This window comes from Salmo trutta, chromosome 12 (genome assembly GCF_901001165.1).
Source record: "Salmo trutta chromosome 12, fSalTru1.1, whole genome shotgun sequence".
In the NCBI taxonomy this organism is placed as follows: Eukaryota; Metazoa; Chordata; class Actinopteri; order Salmoniformes; family Salmonidae; genus Salmo; species Salmo trutta.
In genome coordinates this window covers 69,365,834-69,392,776 of record NC_042968.1, presented here as the reverse complement: position 1 = coordinate 69,392,776, position 26,943 = coordinate 69,365,834, and the positions used below count along the sequence as shown (strand labels likewise).

Genomic DNA, 26,943 nt, shown 5'->3' with positions numbered 1-26,943 from the left:
TTGTGGGGTTTGCATGGGTGTCTGAGCTGTTAGCTTGTAGTTTAAACAGACAGCTCGGTGCATTCAGCTTGTCAACACTTCTTACAAAAACAAGTAGTGATGAAGTCAGTCTTTCTTCCTCTTTGAGCCATGAGAGATTGACATGCATATCATTAATGTTAGCTCCCCGTGTACTTTTAAGGGCCAGCTGTGCTGCCCTGTTCTGAGCGAATTGTAATTTTCCTAAGTCCCTCTTTGTGGCACCTGACCACACGACTGAACAGTAGACCAGGTGTGACAAAACTAGGGCCTGTAGGACCTGCCTTGTTGATAGTGTCGTTAAGAAGGCAGAGCAGTGCTTTATTATGGACAGACTTCTCCCCATTTTAGCTACTGTTGTATCAATATGTTTTGATCATGACAGTTTACAATCCAGGGTTACTCCAAGCAGTTTAGTCACCTCAACTTTCTACATTTCTACATTATTCATTACAAGATTTAGTTGAAGTTTAGGGTTTAGTGAATGATTTGTCCCAAATACAATGCTTTTAGTTATATAGACATATTTAGGACTAACTTATTCCTTGCCACCCATTCTGAAACTAAATTGAGTAAAATGGAGCCGATAGAGAGGGCAGCCGAGCTTCTCGCCCCTAGGCAACTTTGCAGTATTTTTTTTATGTGTTATTTCTTACATTATTAGGTCAGAATTTTTTGGGTGTTATTACATACAGCCGGGAATAACTTTTGGATAACAGAGCAGCGGTAACTCACCAACATTACTAGCCTTACGACCAGGAATACGACTTTCCCGAATTGGATCCTGTGTTCGTACCCCCCAGGGCAATTGAACTGATTCCAGAGGCTGACCCAAAACATCGCTGACAGAGAAGAGGTGCTCGGAGTGGACTTCTAGTCTGACTCAGGAGGCGTGCTATCCACCCACAGATTCCGAGTATATTACTCGCTAAGTTGACGAGCTGAGGGCGAGGATTTCCTTCCAGAGAGACATCAGGGATTGTAACATACTCTGTTTCACGGAAACATGGCTCTCTCGGGATATACTGTCTGAGTCCGTACAGCCAGTTGGGTTCTTAGTTCATCGCGCAGACAGGAATCTGTCCGGGAAGAAGAAGGGCAGGGGTGTATGTTTCATGATTAACTACTCATGATGTGATTGTGATAACATACAGGAACTCAATTCCTGTTGTTCACCCGACCTAGAATACCTCACAATCAAATGCCGACTGTATTACCTCCCAAGAGAATTCTCTTTGATTATAGTCACAGCCGTGTATATTCCCCCTCAAGACGATACCATAACGGCCCTCAAAGAATTTCACTGGACTTTATGCAAGCTGGAAACCACATATCCTGAGGCCGCATTGACATAGCTGGGGATTTTAACAAAGCAAATTTGAGGAAAATGCTACTGAAGTTCTATCAACATATTGACTGCAGTACTCGCACTGCTAAAACACTCGACCACTGCTACTCCAACTTCCGGGATGCCTACAGGACCGTCCACCGCCCTCCCTTCGGCAAATCTGATCATTTTTCTCCTACCTTCCTATAGGCAGAAATTCAAACAGGAAGTACCCGTGCTAAGGACTTTTCAACGCTGGTCTGACCAATCGGAATCCACGCTTCAAGATTGTTTTGATCACGCGGACTGGGACCTGTTCCGTGGAGCCTCCGATAATAACATTGACGAATATACTGATACGTTGACTGAGTTTATCAGGAAGTGTATAGGAGATGTTGTACCCACTGTGACTATTAAAACCTACCCTAACCAGAAACCGTGGATAGATAGCAGCATTTGTGCAAAACTGAAAGCGCGAACCACCGCATTTAACCATGGCAAGGTGACTGGGAATATGGTAGAATACAAACAGTGTAGTTATTCCCTCTGTAAGGCAATCAAACAGGCAATACGTTAGTATAGAGACAAAGTGGAGTCGCAATTCAACGGCTCAGACACGAAACGTAAGTGTCAGGGTCTACAGACAATCACGGACTACAAAAGGAAAACCAGCCACGTCGCGGACACCAATGTCTTGATTCCGGACAAGCTAAACACCTTCGCCCGCTTTGAGGATAACACAGTGCCACTGACGCGGCCCGCTTCCAAGGACTGTGGGCTCTTCTTCTCCATAGCCGACATGAGTAAGACATTTAAGCGTGTTAACCCTCGCAAGGCTGCCGGCATAGACGGCATCCCTAGCCGTGTCCTCAGAGCATGCGCAGACCAGCTGGCTGGGGTGTTTACGGACATATTCAATCTTTCCCTATCCCAGTCTGCTGTCCCCACATGCTTCAAGATGGCCACCATTGTTCCTGTACCCAAGAAAGCAAAGGTAACTAAATGACTATCGCCCCGTAGCACTCACTTCTGTCATCATGAAGTGCTTTGAGAGACTAGACAAGGATCATATCACCTCTACCTTACCTGGCACCCTAGACCCACTTCAACTTGCTGACAGCCCCAATAGATCCACAGACGATGCAATCGCCATCGCACTGCACACTGTTCTTCCCCATCTGGACAAGAGGAATACCCTTGTAAGAATGCTGTTCATTGACTATAGCTCAGCATTCAACACCATAGTACCCTTCAAGCTCATCATTAAGCTCATGGCCCTGTGTCTGAACCCCGCCCTGTGCAACTGGTTCCTGGACTTCCTGACGGGCCGCCCCAAGGTGGTGAAGGTAGGAAACAACACCACCACCTTGCTGATCGTCAACACTGGGGCCCCACAAGGGTGCGTGCTCAGCCCCCTCCTGTACTCCCTGTTCACCCATGACTGCGTGGCCACGCACACCTTCAACTCAATCATCAAGTTTGCAGACGACACAACAGTAGTAGGCTTGATTACCAACAATGACGAGACAGCCTACAGGGAGGAGGTGAGGGCTCTGGGAGTGTGGTGCCAGGAAAATAACCTCTCACTCACTCGTCAACAAAACAAAGGAGATGATCGTGGACTTCAGGAAACAGCAGAGGGAGCACCCCCCTATTCACATCGATGGGACCGCAGGGGAGAAGGTGGAAAGCTTCAAGTTCCCCCGGCATAGACATCACTAACAAACTGAAATGGTCCACCCACACAGACAGTGTGGTGAAGAAAGCGCAATAGCGCCTCTTCAAACTCAGGAGGCTGACGAAATTTGGCTTGGCACCTAAACTCCTCACAAACCTTTACAGATGCACAATTGAGTATCCTGTCGGGCCGTATCACCGCCTGGTACGGAAACTGCACTGCCCTCAACCGCAGTGCTCTCCAGAGGGTGGTGCGGTCTGCCCAACACATTACCGGGCACACACTACCTGCCCTCCAGGACACCTACAGCACCCGATATCACAGGAAGGCCAAAACAATCATCAACTACCCGAGCCACTGCCTTTTCACTCTGTTATCATCCAGAAGGCGAGGTCAGTACAGGTGCATCAAAGCTGGGACCGAGAGACTGAAAAGTAGCTTCTATCTCAAAGCCATCAGACTGTTAAATAGCCATTACTAGCACATTAGAGGCTGCTGCATATATAGATAGACTCGAAATCACTGGCCACTTTAATAAATGGAACACTAGTCACTTTAATAATGTTTACATATTTTGCATTGCTGACATTGCACATCCATATATTTATATATTCTTAATTCCATTCCTTTACTTTAAATTGTGTGTATTGTGTGTATTGTTGTGAAATTGTTAGATATTACTTGTTAGATATTACTGCACTGTTGGAGCTAGAAACACAAGCATTTCGCTACACCCGCAATAACATAGGCTAAACACGTGTATGTGCCTAATACAATTGGATTTGATTTGAAATGCAGGTCTTTGTTAAGTGTTGCAGTCATTTCAGTCACTGTAGTAGCTGATGTGTATAGTGTTGAGTCATCCACATACAAAGACACACTGGCTTTACTCAAAGCCAAGTCATTTGTGTAAGTTCTGTATTGAATGTCCTTCCCTATAAGCGTGCTGAAAGTCTGTTGTCAATTTGTTTACTGTAAAATAGCATTGTATCTGGTCAAACACAATTTTTCCCAAAAGTTGACTAAGGGTTGGTAACAATCTGATTGGTCAGCTATTAGAACCAGTAAAGGGGGCTTTACTATTCTTGGGTAGCGGAATGACTGGTTTCCCACCAGGCCTGAGGGCACACACTTTCTAGTAGGCTTAAATGGAAGATATGGCAAATAGGAGTGGCAATATTGTCCACTAATATCCTCAGTCATTTTCCATCCAGGTTGTCAGACCCCGGTGGCTTGTCATTGTTGATAGACAACAATTTGTCACCTCTTCCACACTCACTTTACGGAATTCAAAAGTACAATGCTTGTCTTTCATAATTTGGTAAGTTATACTTGGATGTGTAGTGTCAGCATTTGTTGTTGGCATGTCATCCCTAAGTTTACTAATCTTGCCAATGAAAAAATAATTGAAGTAGTTGGCAATATCAGTGGGTTTTGTGATGAATGAGCCATCTGATTCAATGAATGATGAAGCCGAGTTTGCCCTTTTGCCCAAAATTGAAGGTGCTCCAAAGCTTTTTACCATTATTCTTTACATTATTTATCTTTGTTTCATAGTATAGTTTCTTCTTTTTATTTAGTTTAGTCACATGATTACTCAATTTGCAGTACGTTTGCCAATCGGTTGTGCAGCCAGACTTATTTGCCATACATTTTGCCTCATCCCTCTCAACCATACCATTTTTCAACTCCTCATCAATCCAAGGGGATTTAACAGTTTTTACAGTCATTTTCTTAATGGGTGCAAGCTTATTAGTAACTGGAATAATCAATTTCATAAATGTTTCAAGTGCAGCATCTGGTTGCTCCTCATTACACACCACAGACCAGCAAATATTCTTTACATCATCAACATAAGAATCACCACAAAACTTATTGTATGATCTCTTATATGCTATTATAGGCCCAGCCTTTGGAACGTTGGTTTTCCTAGACATGGCCACGATACTGTGATCACTACATCCTATGGATTTGGATACTGCTTTAAATCAAATTTCTGCAGCATTAGTAAAGATGTGATCAACATGTTGATGATTTCATTCCTCTGCTGTTTGTAACTACCCTGGTAGGTTGACTGATAACCTGAACCAGGTTGCTGGTTTTGGGTCATTGATAAGTCATTGTCTCAACCCAGCCTTGAAATGTGTGGACAGAGTCCAGGAGCCAAGATGATTTGGATGGACATTCCTGTAGAATATCTTCTGTTTCCAGAAGGTGTCAAAGTTATCTATAAAAGTGATTTCAACAGAGGTACAGTAATCTTTTAGCCAGGTGTGTAATGCCAGTAGCCAGCTGAATCTTTCACACCCATGGACCAACAATGGTAGAGGACCTGAAATGATTGGCCGCTTTTTGGAATCTTTCAGTGCTAGAATCAGTTCTTTAAAATACATTTTCAGAAGTTCCAAGCTAGGCCTCCTGATGTCGTTTGACCCCACATGGACTACGACAGCATCATCTCCCGGCATCTGTTGTAGAACAGTCGGAAGCAGTCTTGTAATGTCCTGTACTCGTGCTCCTGCGTAGCACAGGGTTTTTGCCCTCGGAACCAAGATGTTTCTTACAATAGAGCTGCCGATGACGACAGCTGGTGCAATGGCTGAGGAGGTCAGAGGAATGTTGATAATGTTGTACTTTTGTATGAATAACTACTCTTGTAAGAAATGCCTCAAGCTATCAGTGTGTGAGAACTTGATATAATCATGCTTGCAAGTAGTGTTTTTATTTAGAGGATTCCCCAATAAGACTATCTCACCTCAAGAGGGCACACGTTCTGAGATTATGAGAGATCCTTGTGGAGGAATCTTAAACAGCCCGTCTATGTCCATCCCAAAATGTTCTCAGCTGATTCTTTCTTTTTTGTTTACTCCTTTCTTCTGAAGATGAGTTGAAACGACTCCAGTCAGTAAGGACAACTTTTTGATTCATGAAACCAACTCTACCGCCTGCCCTTTACTTTACCTTTAGTGACACTGCTATTTATCAACAGTTGATACTTTGCAATGATTTTATGTCAGTCTATGACTTTAGCCACACTGACATACTGCAGAGTAGTACAGCATGTCCCATGAAAAACACAGAAGAGATGGGTCTGTGTGGGGCCCCATCCCTATTTACTTGCCCACGCACGCTCTGACGTAAAACGTATCCCCACCCATATTTTAGCAAACTACCTTGCTTACGGAAGTAATATGGCGGCCTCAGCGGCGACTATCCGACCGAAGTTAATTGCACATATTTTATCGAAAGAGCTATGAATAAGTATAGGAATCAGGGAAATACAAACGACGGGCTTGTTATTTGCACGTGTTGAGAAGGAGCTGCGAAAACTCCCTGACAACACACTGGCTGGCTCGAGAAGTTTGGAGTCTGCGCCTTGGTTAAAGTACCTGGGTCGGGATGCACTGCTGGAGATAAACTCTGCAGAACGGTGGACGCGGAAGTTTGACAAATAATTGAATACCAAGGGTTGGGTGGACATTGAGCCAAAACTTCATTCATGTTGTCACTATTGATTCAAACGAGACGACAACGTACTCAGTCCGAAGTTATCGTTGGTTATTAGCAAGTTAGCTAGTTAGACAGATGTTGACTGTTCCGATGTGTGTTTCCAAGGTCTCGCACGCCATCTAGCAGGCAAGGCTAGCTCCACCGTTAGCTGTAACTAGCTAGCATTCCAACAAACTAAGTGTTGCACGAGCACTCTTACATCTTCAAAGCTACTGAATAACATTCTTCAGTTGTCTGCAAACTAGCTCATTTAATTAGTGTTTAAACCTTTTCTATTAGCTTTCTGGTAAAGCTAGTGGCTATCATCTAAGTAATGCTAACTAGTTAAGTTTCCCATGATTGCTCATCAAACACAGTTTAGCCCGTACTAGTGCCTTTTGTCATGCCTAAGTGTGGCCTGAAAAGCATGAGAGATGGTCACAGAGGGATATGACAGCAAAACGAGCTAAATGTCAAATATACATTTAAGGCCTGTCAGATGAGTGGATTGCATGGAGATGAAAATCAATACGTTTGTTAAAGGGCACAATCAGAAAACGTATTATCCAGTTATTGTAGTCTAGGAGGAAGTTGCTACAGGGCCATGTGCTGTATTGACATGATCACAACTGTTGTACAACATGTAGCCGGTATTTGACTAGGCAAGTGTTATATGACCTGTGTCTGCAGAGATACTGTATTGGGACTAGCAGGATTGGTGCCTGTAGCTGACTACCGCGGTTGCTAACTCTATGAACCATTTTACCAGATATGGAACTGAGGTTTCTCAGCTCAGCTGGTAAGTGTAGAAATTATTGTGCCTTTTCTATAATTCTGTGTAATTCCTCATCTTGATAGTAGCTTTCTCAGTTGTTCTCTTAGTCCTCTTTACTTTTAAAGCAACCATGTCGATGGAGCACAATAGTAGTGGCTTAGGCCTGCATTATGTTATTTCATGCTGGATGAATGTAAGTCATCACGATTAGGCCTTGGATCTTCATTCATGTCTTTTGATTGGGCCTCCTCCAGTATTCTTCTGACTGCCTTCGTCTTATAAATAAAACCCACAAGTGCCATTAGAGACCTTAGCTTATCTAACAGTATCAGACTCCACCAAAGCAGTCAATGCATGATAAAGAGGGAGCGATTGGAGTAATAAGGATCAGCCTGCCCATTTGCCATTGCATTGACCTCCATCCAAAACTCCTGCATTGGTGGGATGCAGAAGTGAGCATCTCCCACCGCCTCCACTTTCCAGTCATCACCGCACCAGGAGAGCCCAAACTGACTGAGGGAAATCGCACCACGGAGGGGGTCCCTGCTCTCCATCTCCTACCCACCAGGTTCCCTACACCCAGGTGGTGAGAGAGCCCAGTTTGGTGACCCGGCTGCAGCCTGGCACCCTGCCCTTATGGGGCAGCAGCCGGGGAAATTTGTTGGGGACCAGAGGAGACCGAGTCTGCCAGCGCTGAATTTCATCAAGGGCGGGAAGAGGGAGTCATCACGGCATGGAGCCCATCACTGTAACGTGTTCACTGTTCACGGTAAAAACACACTGTTTCTGTACCTACCCCCTACTTTGGTCATTAACAATATATTGTCTTCTTTTCTCCCTGCCTTCTCTTCCGAATCTGCTTCTACTTAACTCTTCCTCATTCACAGTTCAGTAGAGTTTGGTCATGATTGGTTTCATCATGCTTGTTCACCCTGAAGGTCAACCTTTTATGATCGTTGGTGATATAGGTTTCAGGGCTGTGATGAGGCAGGCACAGTTTCTATTAGAACCTGCATCTCAGTTCCTTTCGCTATCATTTGACCTTGCTAATATGCCCATGCTATTACTCAATCTTCTGTGGCAGCATTATTGATTTGTGTGAGAGGGTTCGTGTGAGTGTTTGGTCATGGAGATTGATTAATAATATCCCACTGTGATGTCAATTGACATGGCGATTTATTTTGTATTTTTTTCCTTCATCACAGTTATTGGTGGGTTGGCAGGGATAGATACTCGGAGGCCTCTTGCGTAACAATAATGGTTAAGGATGCAAATAAAAGGTGCTGCCAGTAAATGGAGAGGAGGACTGGAGTGATCTCCGGCAAAGGGTCAGTGGCAGAATTATTATAGATTTTTCTCTCCTTCCTCCTGCAATGAGTCAGATGGGTTACAAGGTGATGTGAGTCATGTTGCGAGAGGAGGGTGATGTCAGCACTCAGTCACTCACATCCATGTTGTTCTACCCGGGACGCCTTCTCTAGCTAGTGAGCTGCTAGCCTACGCAAAGCTTCTCACCAGGCCGGTTTAGACCTCCGCACACAGCCAGGGAGAGAGGCAGAGCAGGGCAAGCAAAGACCTGTCTCCCCCCTGCACCACTGTGTCACCACCCAAGAACATCAGAGTTGGGCTTCTAGAGAGTAATTGGAGTAGGTTGGTCTTCCCTACCTAATTTCCTCTAACTCCTGGTAATATTGCAATTCAGATTTAAAAGCCTGTCATTTGTTACCTGATCATCGCCGTTGTTCCGTATCGGCTGTTGTTTTTCCTCTCAAGGGCGCTTGCACCAAGGCATGGCGGCTGCCTGCTGGGAGGTTTTTGCTGGGGTTCAGGAAATGGAAATGCTGTGTAAATGTATCTAAAGGACAGTTGAGGAGATGCTCTGTTTTCTTTCCCTTTGTCCCTTCAAAAACAAGCCTGAAACAGGAAGGAGGAAAGAGGTGTGTGTGGTCTAGGATGGAGATTGTAGAGCAGAAAGGGATGTGAGGAGGCCATTCCCCCAGGTTCCTGACTGACTTTCCAGGCTGTTGCCCTCTTGTGCTGCAAGCTAGTCTGACATGGTCCTCCTGCGTTTATCTTGGCCTCTTCCAGGATTCATGTAGACTAATATAAGAAACATACTGGCTCTTGTACGTATTTTATAGACCAACTAATGCACCTGCCATGGAAAAATCTAATGAGGCAGGCCTACTTGCCTGATTTAGGTCAATGAGCCAGTGAGATGATAAACTTTCAAATGTTATAGACTTAGTGTAAAATACACTAAATTATGGGTAGCATGATCTAATTTTGAAGACTATTACTTGATAGCCAGGATATATTTCTCCAGTCTCTCCATATGAGGAGCATTGGTTAGCCTACCCCCCTCTAGTGCAGGCATGTTGTGATATCACCCCCACTTCCTGGTGTCCTATGCCAGGGATCTGGGCTGTTCTAGCAGCTGCATTCATCATGTATGGCCCATGGAAGAGTCACCCCTTGTTTTTCCCCCCCCTCTGTCTTTTGTCTGGAACTCATGGAATCTGTGCAGTCTAGACACCAAAGCTACCCCCTGATCCCTTTGGGTCCTGAAGACGGGGGCAGCAGGCGCCTCCTGGTAAGATTTGCCGCTCACTGCGGCCAGCTGTTTCGCCCCTGGTCCTGGCCACATCGCCTAGCTCTAGAGACAGACAGCACTCTGGTGTGTCAGAGGAAATAGGCCTATTCTAGGCTACATGACCCTCTGTTACTGTTTTGCTATCTGACTGTTTAGATGGATGATACGTAGACTCTGACTCTTGATGTGATGTTGGGAACTCTGACTCTTGAACGGTGAAGAGATTTTTGGTCAAGGAAATGTAATTTTGTGATTAGGCCTACTTCTAATGCTGGCATGTAGTTTTGACGCCTATTTTGACGGTCCTGGAACAGTTAGGCTAGCTGGTGGAACTTACCGGTAAAGTAGATATTGACATTTCTCATGTCATCTGTTTCCATGTTGGAATGTCCCACTGCGGGGGTGGTTGGAAGGCCGTCTTGCCCCCCCCCCCCACACACACACACATTTTGCACTGTCAATTCTCTAGAACGGCCTATGTGCCCCCGCTTGAGCACCACCACCTCGATGAGTCAGTTTGACCACCTGGAAAGGAGTGGTCAGCAAAGCCACTTTAGTCCCTAGCCGATGACTGGCAAAAGCTGTGTGTGTAGAGGGTGAATCTCTCCTTTAGGTCAGCTTGCCACGTCCCCTCTCTCTAGGGGGCTGTTCACAGCATGCAGGTGGTACCAACACTCTCTTATGGTCTCCTTTCCTTGTTTCCTATCCTCCACGTTTGAGTTTAAAAAAAAATATTGAAATGAGAGGTTTTGAAACAAATGTTGTCACAAGTAACGTGCTCTTTTCACACTTGCACGTGTCAAATTGAGTCCCAGTCCATATAGGTAGAGCTCAAGGCTCCACGGATCCAAGGTTCACACACCATTAGCCTACATGTAGCCTAGCTTGAAGGCAATGAATGAACACGGATGCTTTTGCCAAATCTCTCATTTGGCTTTTCTCTGTTTTGGACTTCCTCCTCCAGTCATAATGGGGTGTTTTTGACATCTGGTGCATATTCTCTTCACCAGTGTACTCTACACCAGTTTTATCTGTACACCCCACCCACCCCTCCTTTCTATTCATTAATTGGCCCAGTAGGAAGCATTTTGTGTGTTAAATAGTTAATCAATTAGCTACCCAGACTATCAACTATTTTTGACTCTATGCAAACACACGCTGGACTATATCCACACACTCACACATACTTACACTGACACTCCAACACACACACACACACACACACACACACACACACACACACACCACTTTCACACTCATCAAATACGCTGCTGCTACTATTGCCTAGTTACTTTACCCCTACCTATGTTTACATATCTACCTAGATTTCCTCGTACCTCTGCACATCAACTCTGTACTGGTACCCTGTGTATATAGCCAAGCTATCATTGCTCATTGTGTATTTATTCCTCGTGTTAAATCTCAAATATTTGATTGTATTCTGCATTGTTGGGAAGGGCCTGTAAGTATTTTACTGTTGCTCTACACCTGTTTTTTAACGAAGCATGTGACAATAAAAATGTGATTAGTGTTGCTCCAGAGGCAGCTAGAATAGTATTGCCTATTTTGCAGAGAGAGAGAGAGTTGAACATAGGGCAAGCCACAGCAGAGAGAGAGAGAGAGAGATGAACATAGGGCAAGCCACAGCAGAGAGAGAGAGAGAGTTGAACATAGGGCAAGCCACAGCAGAGAGAGAGAGAGTTGAACATAGGGCAAGCCACAGCAGAGCGAGAGAGAGAGTTGAACATAGGGCAAGCCACAGCAGAGAGAGAGAGAGAGTTGAACATAGGGCAAGCCACAGCAGAGAGAGAGAGAGAGAGTTGAACATAGGGCAAGCCACAGCAGAGAGAGAGAGAGAGAGTTGAACATAGGGCAAGCCACAGCAGAGAGAGAGAGTTGAACATAGGGCAAGCCACAGCAGAGAGAGAGAGAGAGAGAGTTGAACATAGGGCAAGCCACAGCAGAGAGAGAGAGAGAGAGAGTTGAACATAGGGCAAGCCACAGCAGAGAGAGAGAGAGAGAGAGTTGAACATAGGGCAAGCCACAGCAGAGAGAGAGAGAGAGAGTGTTGAACATAGGGCAAGCCACAGCAGAGAGAGAGAGTTGAACATAGGGCAAGCCACAGCAGTGGAGTCAGGAATGTGACCTCCTGTGCATTCCTCTCTCAAATAGCTGGTGCAACCCCCCCCCCCCTTCTCGCTCTCTCTTTTGCTCAGGCGCCCTTCTGTTCCTTGCTCTTACTTTCCTTCTGTCTCCCTCGCTTGCTCTTGTTTCATAGCAATTATAGATAGACATTGTTTTCTTGCTCAAATACCATCAAGTGAACCACTGAGGCAATTGCTCCCAGTGGCAGAAACCGGTTTGGTGGCTATGGCGTTCAGAGTTTTGATCATGTAATTGTAACCGATGTGAAATGGCTAGTTAGTTAGCGGTGGTGCGCGCTAATAGCATTTCAAGCGGTGACGTCACTCGCTCTGAGACTTGAAGTAGGGTTTCCCCTTGCGTTGCAAGGGCCGCGGCTTTTGTGGCGCGATGGGTAACGATGCTTCGGTGGGTGTCAGTTGTTGATGTGTGCAAGGGTCCCTGGTTCGAGCCCAGGTTGGGGCGAAGAGAGGGACGGAACCTACACTGTTACATAATGTAACATGGGTTATGGTGATTATGATAAATCAGGCCTAATCGCTACGATAGCCAATCCTTAGTGCGTGTGAATGAGTTGGCTAAAGGTCATGATAGTGACATATGAATTAAAGGGGGAACTTGAAAGACTGAGCTGGTTTGCTAATGGACTAGAGAAATAGTCAACAGTGATGGAATGAATACATTGTACACATTCTGCAGTGCACACACATGCTTTTATTATCGTCTGGGGTACTATTGTTAGTTACCTAATGCAGATGGGACTTTACCTAGCCTGAGGGCAAGGCTGAATCATCAGTGAACCTTTCATCGTAGAGGTATGTAGGCCTAGGTGTTTGTCGTTGTTATAAACACATTGTAAAAGGCTGGTTGATGATTGTTCAGATTCCCATAGTTTAGCCTAGGTCAATGGCTTGCACTTGTTGTTTTAGGTCATACTGTCCTCACCTTATTCTAACTCCAGGTAGGCTATACAACTTCAGGCATGCATGTTGATGTTCCATTATCAACTTCATATTAACTGTGTGTTATTGTGGTCACGTCTTCATGCTTCATTAATCTGATTTGGCATCATTTTCACTTTCTGCTCCTCGTCTGTATGACTGCTCTCTGGCATAGGCGGGCCGGGGTGGGACCTCACCAGCAGCCTGGCTTCGGAGTAAGTTTAAGCCTTGTGTGAAATGTGCTCAGAGGAGCGTGTTTCATCATCGCTGTGCTAACCGACAGGGCAGCAGCGGGCCCGCTGGACGGCTTTTAAAACAACAACAGAACCCTTAGCAAAAAAACACTCATCAGCCCATCTCTGAGTCCGCCTGAGCAGAGAGAGCGAGGGAGAGAGGATTTAAAGCTTCTGCCCCGCTCCACATCCCCCTCTTCCTATACTCTCGTCTCCTCCTCAACCCCCCCATCCCCTACTCCTTTTGGTGCTCCTCCTCATGGTGCTCCAGATTTTCGGAGCAGACACACGCTCCAAGTCGGGGCAGGAATGCGCTGTGTGAGCTCTCTCTCCCTGCCACCTTGCCTCCCCTCTGTTATGACGGACAAAGCCCCCTCTGCCCTGGCCTAGGCCTGCAGCACAGCTGTTGTTTTCTCTGTGGACAACCTGTTACCTATGATGTGAATTCCATCTTCCGTCCAGTCACAGCATGTTTAATCCTAATACCTCTGTCCCCTATTGGAATGCTGTGGCCACAAATGTCCATTTTGCTCATGGCTTCCAAAATTTGTGATCCTTTTGAAAAAGAACTTGAGGTAGCCAGTCTAATTATCTGTATACGTTTGGAATATAACATTCTTTCGATCGTAGGTGATTGCTCTAGGTCAAGAGGTCCAGTTGTTGATGATATTAGATGAGTAGTGTCTAGTAACTCAGCACTGTCCTTTCTACTCTATTTCTTAGGCAACCTGAGTAGATTTGGAATACATTAGTCTACTGTATTACAGAGAAATGTATGTATGTATGTATGTATGTATGTATGTGTATTTCTCTGTAATACAGTAGACTAATGTATTCCAAATCTACTCAGGTTGCCTACGAAATAGAATAAAAATGCATACATACATACATACATACATACATACATACATACATACATACATACATACATACATACATACATACATACATACATACATACATACATACATACACACACTACCGTTCAAAAGTTTGGTGTCACTTAGAAATGTCCTTGTTTTTTAAAGAAAAGCAACAAAAAAATTGTCCATTAAAATAACATCAAGTTGATCAGAAATACAGTGTAGACATTGCTAATGTTGTAAATGACTATTGTAGCTGGAAACGGCAGATTTTGTTATGGAATATCTACATAGGCGTACAGAGGCCCATTATCAGCAACTCCTGTGTTCCAATGCCACGTTGTGTTAGCTAATCCAAGTTTAACATTTTAAAAGGCTAATTGATCATTAGAAAACCCTTTTGCAATTATGTTAGCACAGCTGAAAACTTTTGCGCTGATTAAAGAAGCAATAAAACTGGCCTTCTTTAGACTAGTTGAGTATCTGGAGCATCAGCATTTGTGTGTTCGATTACAGGCTCAAAATGGCCAGAAACGAAGAACTTTCTTCTGAAACTCGTCAGTCTATTCTTATTCTGAGAAATGAAGGCTATTCCATGCGAGAAATTGCCAAGAAACTGAAGATCTCTATTTAGTTATTCCGCTGTTCTGGCTGCATCTGGATCCACTTAGACACAGAGAAAAGCAACCAGTGAGTCCTCCGCTCTAGCTCCCAGCCTCCTAGCCTATGCTAATAACCACTCTCTCTCTCTACCTCTGCACAGGCAGGCCCTCTCCCTCCCAGACCTAGAAACATCTGCAGGACGTCTCGTTAAGGTCGATAGCCTGTAAAAAGAGCCGAGGCATTTACTGCATGTGCCCTGTTTACTGCGTCTGGGCTAAGTGTATACAACTGGCCTCGTTTAGACTGAAGTAACTGAGTCTGCCGCCACTACCATGTATTATTTTATGTAGATGGACCTCATAACCGTTAACAGGGTATCTATGGTCACCAAATGGGAACTAGACCCAGGCATGGTCAGTTCTGTCACAGAGGAAAAGATTCCAGCAGCTACCTCTCTCTCTCTCTCTGTCTCTCTCGCTGTCTCTCCCTCTTCCCGTCTCTCCCCACCCACACACCACCTTCCTTCGCAACAGTTAGGTTTCTGTTCTTCACCTTCCTAACATAATGGAATATCAAATGTTGCTCCATTGCCAGTTGTCTGGGTCAAATTATGATTTTTGTAAAATTGTGAAAACTACTGATTTACTTGTGCCTTAATGTATTATACTTATGCAAAAAGATCAAATACATCTATCTTACTGCCATTTACTTTGTTTTCTTTTATTATTTCTTATTGTTGTAGCATTGTCCAGAAGGAACCTGCAAGTAAGCATTTTGTTGGACGATGTATACCATGTGTATCCCGTACACACGACTAATAAAACTTGAAAGACACACACACACACACACACACACACACACACACACACACACACACACACACACACACACACACACACTCGTGTTGTCACAATACTAATATCGGGATACTAGGAAGTAAGGGGAAAAAAGGAAACAAAACATGAAGTGGGCATCATTTTAAAGGAAAACATTCGTAATGTTGGTAAAAACTGACTTATGTTGTCACCCAGAGTCACATTTGTTTATTTTGATGTTGCACACACTATTTTACAAAAGTAGGTTTTACATTTACATTACATTTTAGTCATTTAGCAGACGCTCTTATCCATAGCGACTTACAGTAGTGAATGCATACATTTCATTAAAACTTTTCCCGTACTGGTCCCCTGTGGGAATCGAACCCACAACCCTGGTTTTAAAGGACCATAGAGTTAAGTCTGCTTCGTATTTTCTTTTTTGCCAAGAAAAATCTGGTATCGTAGTATCACAATGCTGATATCGTGACAGCGTCCTATTGCATTCCGTGGTTGGCCTCATTTGTCTGATAGCTCTCTCTCCTACTCATTTGTCTGATAGCTCTCTCTCCTACTCATTTGTCTGATAGCTCTCTCTCCTACTCCGTATTGTTTTTCACCCCCTTATTGCATCAGGCGATTCATCCTTCATAAAAATGTGTGACGCTTTTGTGATCCGTAAGTCTTGGCCGGGTTACTCTATCCACCACTCCCTACAGAGGGAAAGGAACATGTTGACCAGTCCTTAGACTCCACTACTCAAAACATTTCAATTATGGCGTTGTCTCTGACTATCGAAGAGGCCTTTTTGGGTTTGTGAGTATGTCTGTCAGTGTGAGTTTTCTAAATCCTATTCCTGTGTTTGTGTATACACAAGTGTACTGCATCGCCCTCTGCTCGTACTGCCTCGCCCTCTGCTCGTACTGCCTCGCCCTCTGCTCGTACTGCCTCGCCCTCTGCTCGTGCATTTGCCTCGTGTGTGCGTGCATTTGCCTCGTGTGTGCGTGCCTCTGCCTCGTGTGTGTATCTGCCTCGTGTGTGCGTGCATTTGCCTCGTGTGTGCGTGCATTTGCCTCGTTTGTGCGTGCATTTGCCTCGTTTGTGCGTGCCTCTGCCTTGTGTGTATCTGCCTCGTGTCTGTGTGTGTGTGCCTCATGTTTATTTTTTATTTATTTAACCTTCATTGAACTAGGCAAGTCAGTTAAGAACAAATTCTTATTTACAATGACGGCCTACCGGGGAACAGTGGGTTAACTGCCTTGTTCAGGGGCAGAACGACAGATTTTTACCTTGTCAGCTCGGGGATTCGATCTTGCAACATTTCGGTTACTAGTCCAACGCTCTAACCACAAGGCTACCTGCCGCCTCGTGTGTGTACCTCGTGTATCTGCCTCGTGTGTGTGTGTGTGTGTGTGTGTGTGTGTGTGTGTGTGTGTATCTGCCTCGTGTGTATCTGCCTCGTGTGTGTGTGTGTATATCTGCCTCGTGTGTGTGCGTGCATCTGCCTTGTGTGTGTGCGTTGAAACATTTCAACTGCTTTCAACGTCTCGGCATTCCAGCTTGCGATGTGGAGATTAGCACAGGTGCTGCTTCCTTGCCATGGCGCCCCTGAGTATTTCCCCGACGACAGAGAAGAAAAGAGCCATCAGTGCTATCTGGCCATAGCATCATAAAAGGCCCCATCCACCAATCACATGGGCTCAGTCTCTCAGCTATGCTCTGTAGGTGGTCTGGGCTGCCTGTATCAAAGGGCCAATGGAGCAATGCTGACAGAGATCCTGTTTTGGCAACAGGTCTCCTACTAGATCTTAACTCGGAGGCAAGTATGGCTAAAGGGCAAGGCGAGGAGGGGAGTAGCAGTGGTGATATGTAGTCGCCAAGTCATCGGTGCGGAGGCAGATATGCATGTACACGCACTCACCATTGATTTTTCACCCCTGTTGTCTTAAACACTACCCTACCCTACCCAAAAACCTTACACCCGGGCCCTAGCCTGAGTGGCCCATCTCCCACCACAGCTGTGCCATGGTGATGGGGGATATGTGGAACCCAAAACCCCTCTCCTCATCCCCAGGCCTGCAAGGCCGAGACACCCAGGCTGCGTTCTCCAGTGACCCTGAGTAAACACACACGCCTGGTTCCTCACTGTCTGACTGACCGAGGGAAGCTGAGGGAGTAACCAGGTCAGGCACAGCGATGGAATGAGGAGCCGAGTATGGTGTAATAACACTATAAATGCTGATATGAACTACAGCTGGGCGCCTCTCTGTTTCTCTAATTAGTATTCTGGGTATAATACCTCAGGTTCCCGCACTAAGATGGGCAGGATGAGTGCCAAGCTGACATTTGTGACATTGTTAGACAGTCTCCTGGTACATGCGAGACGTTTGTGTTAAATGTTCAGCTTAGGTTACTTACATCTTCTGTGTTTGAGAGAGACGCTAAGACGACTTGGTGATAAACTGACTGAAGTCCTCGCTCTTAGCCCCATGTCTGGAAGTGACTATAGGGCAGCTGGCAGAAAGCTGCCAGGATTATATACAGTGCCTTCAGAAAGTATTCACAACCCTTTCCACATTTTGTTGTTACGGCCTGAATTAAAAAATGTATTATATATATATATATATATATATATATATATATATATATTTTAAAAAAAACATTTTAAATACACAATACCCCATAATGTCGAAGTGGAATTATGTTATTCATTTTTTGGGACAAATTAGTCTTCATCCTGTCATTTAGCTTAGTATTATGGAGTAACTATAATGTTGTTGATCCATACTCAGTTTTTTCAACAGAAAAATTACTCTAACTGTTTAAAAGTCACCATTGGCCTCATACGGAAATCCCTGAGCGGTTTCTTTCCTTTCCGGCAACTAAGTTAGGAAGGATGCCTGTATCTTTGTAGTGGCTGAGTGTATTGATCCACCATCCAAAGTGTAATTAATTACTTAACCATGCTTAAAGGGATATTAACTGTCTGCTTTTTACCAATAGGTACCCTTCTTTGCGAGGCATTGGAAAACCTCCCTGGTCTTTGTGGGTGAATCTGTATTTGAAATTATCTGCTCGACTGAGGGACCTTACAGATATGAGGTAGTTATTCAAAAATCATGTAGAACACTATTATTGCACATTGTTTGTCCATGCAACTTATTATGTGACTTGTTTAGCACATTTTACTCCTGAAGTTATTTAGGCTTGCCATAACAAAAGGGTTGAATACTTATTGACTCAAGACATTTCAGCTTTTCATTTTTTATTAATTTGTGAACATTTATAAAAACATCATTCCACTTTGACATGATGGGATATTGTGTGTAGGCCATTGACAAAAAACCCAAAATGTAATCCATTTTAAATGCAGGCTTTAACATAACTAAATGTGGAAAAAGTCAAGGTGTGAATACTTCTGAATGGACTATATGTAAATGAGGAGTGTCTGTATTTAATTTTAGATACATTAGCTAAATAAAAAAAATAAAGTGCTTTGTCGTTAGGGGGTATTGTGTGTAGATCGTTGAGAGAATCTATTTAATCCATTTTGAATTCAGGCTGTAACTTAAAATGTGGAATAAGTCAAGGGGTATGAATACTTTTCTGAAGGCACTGTAGATCTTTATTGCCTGGCCATACCAGTGTGTCTGTTGTGTTGGAAACATGATTATTTCCTCTTCAGTTTATTGGTAATGTCTACCTACAGTATCACCACTCTACTACCCATCCGAGGGGGCCTTTTACTCCTTCTCATGGTCTTTCATAGTCCTTCGTACAAGATATCGTCCATGTTAGTCAATGGTCATAGCAGCTGTAGTTACCAATTGCGCGTTTTAGTAATTTTCCTCAAATGCATTCCTAGGTGACATACACTAGAGGGGCAAGTGTGAAATTACAGTCAAAGTGACATAACTATGGTCTGAATATTTTCCTTGTCCCATGTAATCACAAAGCTCTGCAAGGGTTTTTGTCAACACTAAAATGTTGTCTGAAAGGAGTTTCCTTCACGTTGCTTTGTTTCGTCCCCATCACTCCTGTGCTGAAGGGGTTGGAAACGGGGAGCAATGAACGTGGCAAAATAGGAAAAGTCCCGAAAATCATCCTGTGTGTGTCGGCTAACTGTTAACACACAGAGAGCCGGATTATATAAAACGCTATGGATTAATTCTCATTTGAGCTCATGGCCAAACAATGCGCTTCATGTTTCTCCATCTGCAACCTTTTTCCCCCTTGTTTTATTTTTACAGCCTCTCCATCTCTCCTCATCTCCTCCGCTCTGTAACTGCGGTGAGTTAATGGAGTTTCGGGGTGATTGACACGTTTGCCATGCCAGGCTGAGAGGATGTACGGCCTGGTGGCATGTGACTGGATGCTCTGGGAACTTGGGTCATTTCTAAGTCTCACACCATGTGTCAGGATGCCCTATAGCAGGGGTTCTCAAACTTATTGGAGCTGGGACCTCTCTTGTGATAGCAAATTCATCAGGAACCCACTCATAATCAGAACACAATATTGAGTGATATAAAAATAGCATACAAGAGGTTTTACTATGACTTTGGCAGTGCATGGCCGGACAAACAGTCTCGGGCCATGGAAAGGAACATTGTAAAGGCCCAATTCTTGGCATTGGAGAACATTTAGCAGGTTTCAAGTTAATTTCCTGTAATTCTACACATTTTGTCATGGGGCAGAAACTTTTGGTTGTTGCAGCCTTAAAGCTAATATCCTGCAATTTTACACATTTTGCCATGAGGCAGAGAGAGAACTGTGCAGTTTCAAAGCTTAACTTACAATGGGTTTATGTAAGTAAATAAAAAATACAAATAGTATTGAGTTAATGTGGAAGTACTGTGGATACCAATATCCCTGTGAGTCTCCCAGGCCAATGTTGCCCAGGGTTAAGAACAAATTGTAGATGAATAATATGACATTGTGTTACACACTTCAAACTTAATCCGTGGATCCCTTGGCCAAAAGTCGTTTAATCTGTTGGTAATATTCAATAGCGGAACCCATTTTGAGAACCTATGCCCTATAGATGCCCTGATGCCATCCCCCTCCACGCCCTACATTAGTCATACAGTTAAGATACAGTAACTGGAATGAAAAAGTTGACCAACACAAACCCATGATGCGTTTGGATCCACAAGACGATGCACATTGCATACCCATGAAGTTGCACAATGATTGATGTCAATAAGTTTGTGTTTTATTCAGTAATATATTTGGCCTTGAAGTGGGAAAATACTTTTCAGTCTATGTTTTTTTCAGGGCTGTTTTTAAAAAAATGTTACCACCCACCAGCATGGCATCGTTTATTAATCAGAAACTCCTGCAAAGTTCTTCCTCTTCAGAGTCGCGACTGAAATGAGCCAAACAGCTTTACTTTGCACTGCCATTTTTTACCAGAACATTTAAATAATCCATTGGATAATTTGTAAATGTTCACTTATTTTGGAGCTAGTCTATATTTAAAAAAAAATGTATACATCTGACCATTTTATAATTAATAATTGCATGATATGTTGTGTTTTGCAACCCTCTGAATGGTTTTGACCACTAAAGTCTTGCTTCACTGCTTTGATTGGTGCAGCTAGAAACCACAAGTGTCTATCCTATAATGAACAGGCACCTGCGAAAGAAAATCCAAGGAACTTGTTTATCTATTTTGTTGTGCTCTTACATTTGTATTGGTCTTTCATGTTTGATGCGCTCAGGGTGTTGTTACGTTTCATTTGCGACGTGCATCATGATGAGCAAAGTCATTGTAGCCTGTCATTTCACTTCCCCTGTGAGATCCATGAGCACAGGCTTATTTGGCTTTGCGGTACCGAAGTCTGCCAGCAGCCCACCTGAAAAAAGGTTGCACCGTGTCTATTACAACGTAGAAAAACATATCTCTTATGGAAGATGCCAACTCTGGCGATAACAGTAGATGGCAAAGTCAAAGATACTGGTTTCCATCTGTGGCAAAGTTTTCCCTAAATGCTTATGACAAATCCAGAACCAGCCAAGCCAGCTGGCTAATCTTTTGTATACAGTGTAGTAAAAAATAAAAGATGTTCAAGAGTTTTTTAAGTATGGATTTCCATCCGATCTGAGGATCTCATTGAATGTTAGGCTGCAGTTACATGACGCAACTTGCACACAATTTTAGTTGCAAGTGACATGTCAAGCAACTTTGCTGTTAGATGAAGCTACTTAAAGGCAATTTAAAATTGACAATCAAATTGAAGCTGCTTCTGTCATATTGTTTGAGAATTCTAAACACATGTCATCTGATGCATTACATTATTTGTTTATCCAACCATTTCGTTATTGTATTGGGGGGGGGGTAGAAGCTGTTAAGGAGCCTTTTGGACCTAGACTTGGCGCTCCGGTCCCGCTTGCTGTGCGGTAGCAGACAGTACAGTCTATGACTTGGGTCTTTGACAATTTTTGGGCCTTCCTATGACACTGCCTAGTATATAGGTCCTGGATGGCAGGAAGCTTGGCCCCAGTGATGTATTGGCCCATACGCACTACCCTCTGTGTAGCGCCTTGCGGTTGGATGCCGAGCAGTTGCCATACCAGGTGGTGATGCAACCGGTCAGGATGCTCTTAATGGTGCAGCTGTATAATGTTTTGAGGATCTGGGGACCCATGCCACATATTTTCAGTCTCCTGGGGGGGAAAAGGTTTTGTCGTTTGTTGGTGATGTGAACACCAAGAAACTTAACTCTCGACCCGCTCCACTACAGTCCCATCGATGTTAGTGGGGGCCTTTTCCTGTAGTCCACGATCATCTCCTTTTTCTTGCTCACATTGAGGGATAGGTTGTTGTCCTGGCACCACACTGCCAGCTCTCTGACCTCCCTATAGGCTGTCTCATTTTTGTCAGTGATCAGGCCTACCACTGTTGCATCATCGGCAAACTTAATGATGGTGTTGGAGTTGTGCTTGGCCACACAGTTGTGGGTTAACAGGGAGTACAGGAGGGGACTAAGCACGCACCCCTGAGGGGCCCCGATGTTGAGGATCAACATGGCAGATTTGTTGTTGTTACCTACACTTCCCGGTCACTTAATCATCCCCAGCTTACAATTGGCTCAATCATCTCCCCTGTAACTATTCCCCAGGTTGTTGCTGTAAATGAGAATGTGTTCTCAGTCAACTGCTAAAATAAGTGTTAAATAAATAAATAAAATAAAACCTTACCTCCTGAGGGTGGGAAGTCCAGGATCCAGTTGCGGAGGGAGGTGTTTACTCTCAGGGTCCTTAGCTTAGTGATGAGCTTTGTTGGCACTATGATGTTGGAACGCTGAGCTGTAGTCAATGAAAAGCATTCTCACATAGGTGTACCTTTTTTCCAGGTGGGAAAGGGCAGTGTGGAATGCGATTGAGATTACGGCATCTGTTGGGGTGGTATACGAATTGGAGTGGGTTTAGGGTTTCCGGGATGATGGTGTTGATGTGAGACATGACCAGCCTTTCAAAGCACTTCATGACTACTGAATGCTACGGGGCGGTAGTCATTTTGGCAGGTTACCTTCGCATTCTTGGGCAAAGGGACTATGGTGGTCTGCTTGAAACATGTTGGTATTACAGACTCTGTCAGAGAGATGAAGACACTTGCCAGTTGGTCAGCGCATGCTCGGAGTACACACCCTGGTAATCCGTGTGGCCTTATGAATGTTGACCTGTTTAAAGGTCTTGCTCACATCGGCTACGGAGAGTGTGATCACACAGTCTTCCGGAACAGCTGGTGCTCTCATGCATGCTTCAGTGTTGCTTGCCTCAAAGCGAGCATAATAGGCATTTAGCTTGTCTGGTAGGCTTGTGTCACTGGGCAGCTCGTGGCTGGTCTTCCCTTTGTAGTCCGTAATAGTTTGCAAGCCCTGCCACATCCGACGAGTGTCAGAGCCGGTGTAGTAGGATTCAGTTTCCGTATTGAGCTAGTCACTGGTACTTCCTGCTTTAGTTTTTGCGTGTAAGCAGGAATCCAGAGGATAGCGTTATGGTCAGACTTGCCAAATGGAGGGAGAGCTTTGTATGCTTCTCTGTGTGTGGAGTAAAGGGGGTTGCACATGTGAAATGTTGGTGGAAGTTAGGTAAAACGGATTTAAGTTTGCCTGCATTAAAGTCCCTGGCAACTAGGAGCGCTGCTTCTGGATGAGGATTTTCTTGTTTGCTTATGGCCTTATATGGCTCGTTGAGTGCGGTCTTAGTGCCAGCATCGGTTTCTGGTGATAAATAGACAGCTATGAATAATATAGATGAGAACTCTCTTGCTAGATAGTGTGGTCTACAGAGTTTGTTTTCCAGTGATTGCACGTTGGCCAACTGGTGGTAGAGGAGATTTACTCACTCGCCTCCGAATCCTCACAAGGCACACCGACCTTCTCCCACTGTATGTCCACCTTTTCTTCCTGCGAATGACGGGGATTTGGGCCTGGTCTCCGGAAAGCAGTATACCCTTCGCGGTGGACTCATTAAAGAATAAGTATTTGTCCAGTTCGAGGTGAGTAAACGCTGTTCTGATGTCCAGAAGTTATTTTCGGCCAGTAGCAGCAACTTTATGTACTAAATAAGTTACAAACAATTTGGAGAAACAAACAAAATAGCACAGTTTTTAAGGAGCCGGTAAAAACTGCAGCCATCCCCTCCGGCGCCATTATGGACCATCTCCTTTGCGTAGAGTTGATCAGGCTGTTGATTGGCCTGGGGAATGTTGTCCCACTCCCCTTCAATGGCTGTGCGATGTTGCTGGATATTGGCGGGAACTGGAATACGCGGTCATACATGTAATGTAGATCCAGAGCATCCCAAACATGCACATGTGAGTATGCCGGCCATGGAAGAACTGGGACATTTTCAGCTTCCAGGAATTGTGTACAGATCCTTGTGACATGGGGCCGTATATTATCATGCTGAAACATGAGGTAATGGCAGTGGATGAAAGGCATGACAATGGGCCTCAGGATCTCAGCACGGTATCTCTATGCATTCAAATTCCCATCGATAAAATGCAATTATTGACGACAAGCACGCAGATGAGCTTCCCCGAGATGGTGTCTGACAGTTTGTGCAGAAATGATTTGGTTGTACAAATCCGCAGTTTCATCAGCTGTCCGGGTGGCTGGTCTCGGATGATCCCAACGGTGAAGAAGTGAATATAGAGGTCCTGGGCTGGCATGGTTATACGTGTTCTGTGGTAGTGAGGCTGGTTGGACGTACTGCCAAATTCTCTAAAATAACGTTGGAGGTGGCTTACGGTAGAGAAATTAACATTCAATTCTCTGGCAACAGCTTTGGTGGACATCCCTGCAGTCAGCATGCCAATTGCACACTCCTTCAACTTGAGACATCTGTGGCATTGTGTGTGACAAAACTGCACATTTTAGTGGCCTTTTATTGTCCCCAGCACAAGGTGTAATGATCATGCTGTTTAATCAGCTTCTTGATTTGCCACTCCTGTCAGGTGGATGGATTACCTTGGCAAAGGAGAAATGCTCACTAACAGGGATATAAACAAATTTGTGCACCAAATTTGAGAGAAGTAAGCTTTTTTGTGCATATGTGATATTTCTGGGATCTTTCATTTCAACTCATGGGACTAACACTTTACATGTTGCGTTTTATATTTTTGTTCAGTGTAGCCAACACTGTTTGATCAAGCTCACTAGCTAGCTAGCAACGTGTTTACAAGCTAGCAACAATTTTTAGCTAGTGCAGTTCATGTTGAAAATGTTAGTTTATTGACTTCAGAACCATGTACATAACACCTTTACTAGTCTTGATGCCAGTATTTACTTCAGCTCCCGTTTGGGTAATGTATCTTCTGTCCACCTTGATCACGGTTCCCGCAGTATTGACAGCTGTGTTGTTGACATGACAACTCGGCCGGAGTTCCGAACCTTCGAATGGATCATGTGACAAAAGCATTCGTTTTGATTGGCTGTTGATTGACTGTTGCAAAGTCGAAATATTTCAGCTGGATGCATCCGAGTTGCAGATTAATTGCAGGCTTATTTGGGTTTTCACAGACGAATCAAGAAGCAACTCGGTTACAAGCCACAAAAATTGCGTGCAAGTTGCTTTGTGTAACTGCAGGCTTAGACTTTTTTGGGCTGTAAACTTACAGTTGAAGTCGGAAGTTTACATACACCTTAGCCAAATACATTTAAACAACGTTTTTCACAATTCCTGACATTTAATCCTAGTAAAAATTCCCTGTCTTAGGTCAGTTAGGATCACCACTTTATTTGAAGTATGTGAAATGTTAGAATAATAGTATAGAGTGATTTATTTCAGCTTTTATTTCTTTCATCACATTCCCAGTGGGTTAGAAGTTTACATACACTCAGTTAGTATTTGGTAGCATTGCCTTTAAATTGTTTAACTTGGGTCAAACGTTTTGGGTAGCCTTCCACAAGCTTCCCACAATAAGTTGGGTGAATTTTGGCCCATTCCTCCTGACAGAGCTGGTGTAACTGAGTCAGGTTTGTAAGCCTCCTTGCTCGCACACACTTTTTCAGTTCTGCCCACAACTTTTCTATAGGATTGAGGTCAGGGCTTTGTGATGGCCACTCCAATACCTTGACTTTGTTGTCCTTAAGCCATTTTGCCACAACTTTGGAAGTATGCTTGGGGTCATTGTTCATTTGGAAGACCCTTTTGCGACCAAGCTTTAACTTCCTAACTGATGTCTTGAGATGTTGCTTCAATATATCCACATTTTCCATCCTCATGATGCCATCTATTTTGTGAAGTGCACCAGTCCCTCCTGCAGCAAACCACAACATGATGCTGCCACCTCCGTGCTTCACGGTTGGGATGGTGTTCTTCGGCTTGCAAGCATCCCCCTTTTTCCTCCAAACATAACGATGGTCATTATGGCCAAACAGTTCTATTTTGTTTCATCAGACCAGAGGACATTAATCCAAAAAGTACGATCTTTGTCCCCATGTGCAGTTGCAAACGTAGTCAGTTTTCTTTATGGCGGTTTTGGAGCAATGGCTATAGGACTTGTTTTACTGTGGATATAGATACTTTTGCACCTGTTTCCTCCAGCATCTTCACAACGTCCTTTGCTGTTCTGGGGATTGATTTGCACTTTTTGCACCAAAGTACGTTTATCTCTAGGAGACAGAATGCGTCTCCTTCCTGAGCGGTATGACGGCTGCGTGGTCCCATGGTGTTTATACTTGCGTACTATTGTTTGTACAGATGTATGTGGTACCTTCAGGCTTTTGCAAATTGCTCAGAAGGATGAACCAGACTTGAGGTCTACAATGTTTTTTTCTGAGGTCTTGGTTGATTTTTTTTGATTTTCCCATGATGTCAAGCAAAGAGGCACTGAGTTTGAAGGTAGGCTTTGAAATACATCCACAGGTACACCTCCAATTGACTCAAATGATGTCAATTAGCCTATCAGAAGCTTCTAAAGCCATGACATCATTTTCTGGAATTTTCCAAGCTGTT

At 44.1% G+C, this 26,943-nt stretch overlaps 1 protein-coding gene across 1 annotated transcript in view; it reads left to right on the top strand.

Moving 5' to 3' along the window:
- The first annotated feature begins 6,187 nt into the window (after positions 1-6,187).
- Positions 6,188-26,943, top strand: part of LOC115204069 (tyrosine-protein kinase ABL1-like) — a 50,782-nt gene continuing 30,026 nt past the window's right edge. The window contains exon 1 of the mRNA XM_029769347.1: positions 6,188-8,056. Within this exon, the coding sequence (XP_029625207.1) occupies positions 7,924-8,056 (133 nt within the window). The 5' untranslated portion in view covers positions 6,188-7,923. The remainder of the gene's footprint in view (positions 8,057-26,943) is intronic.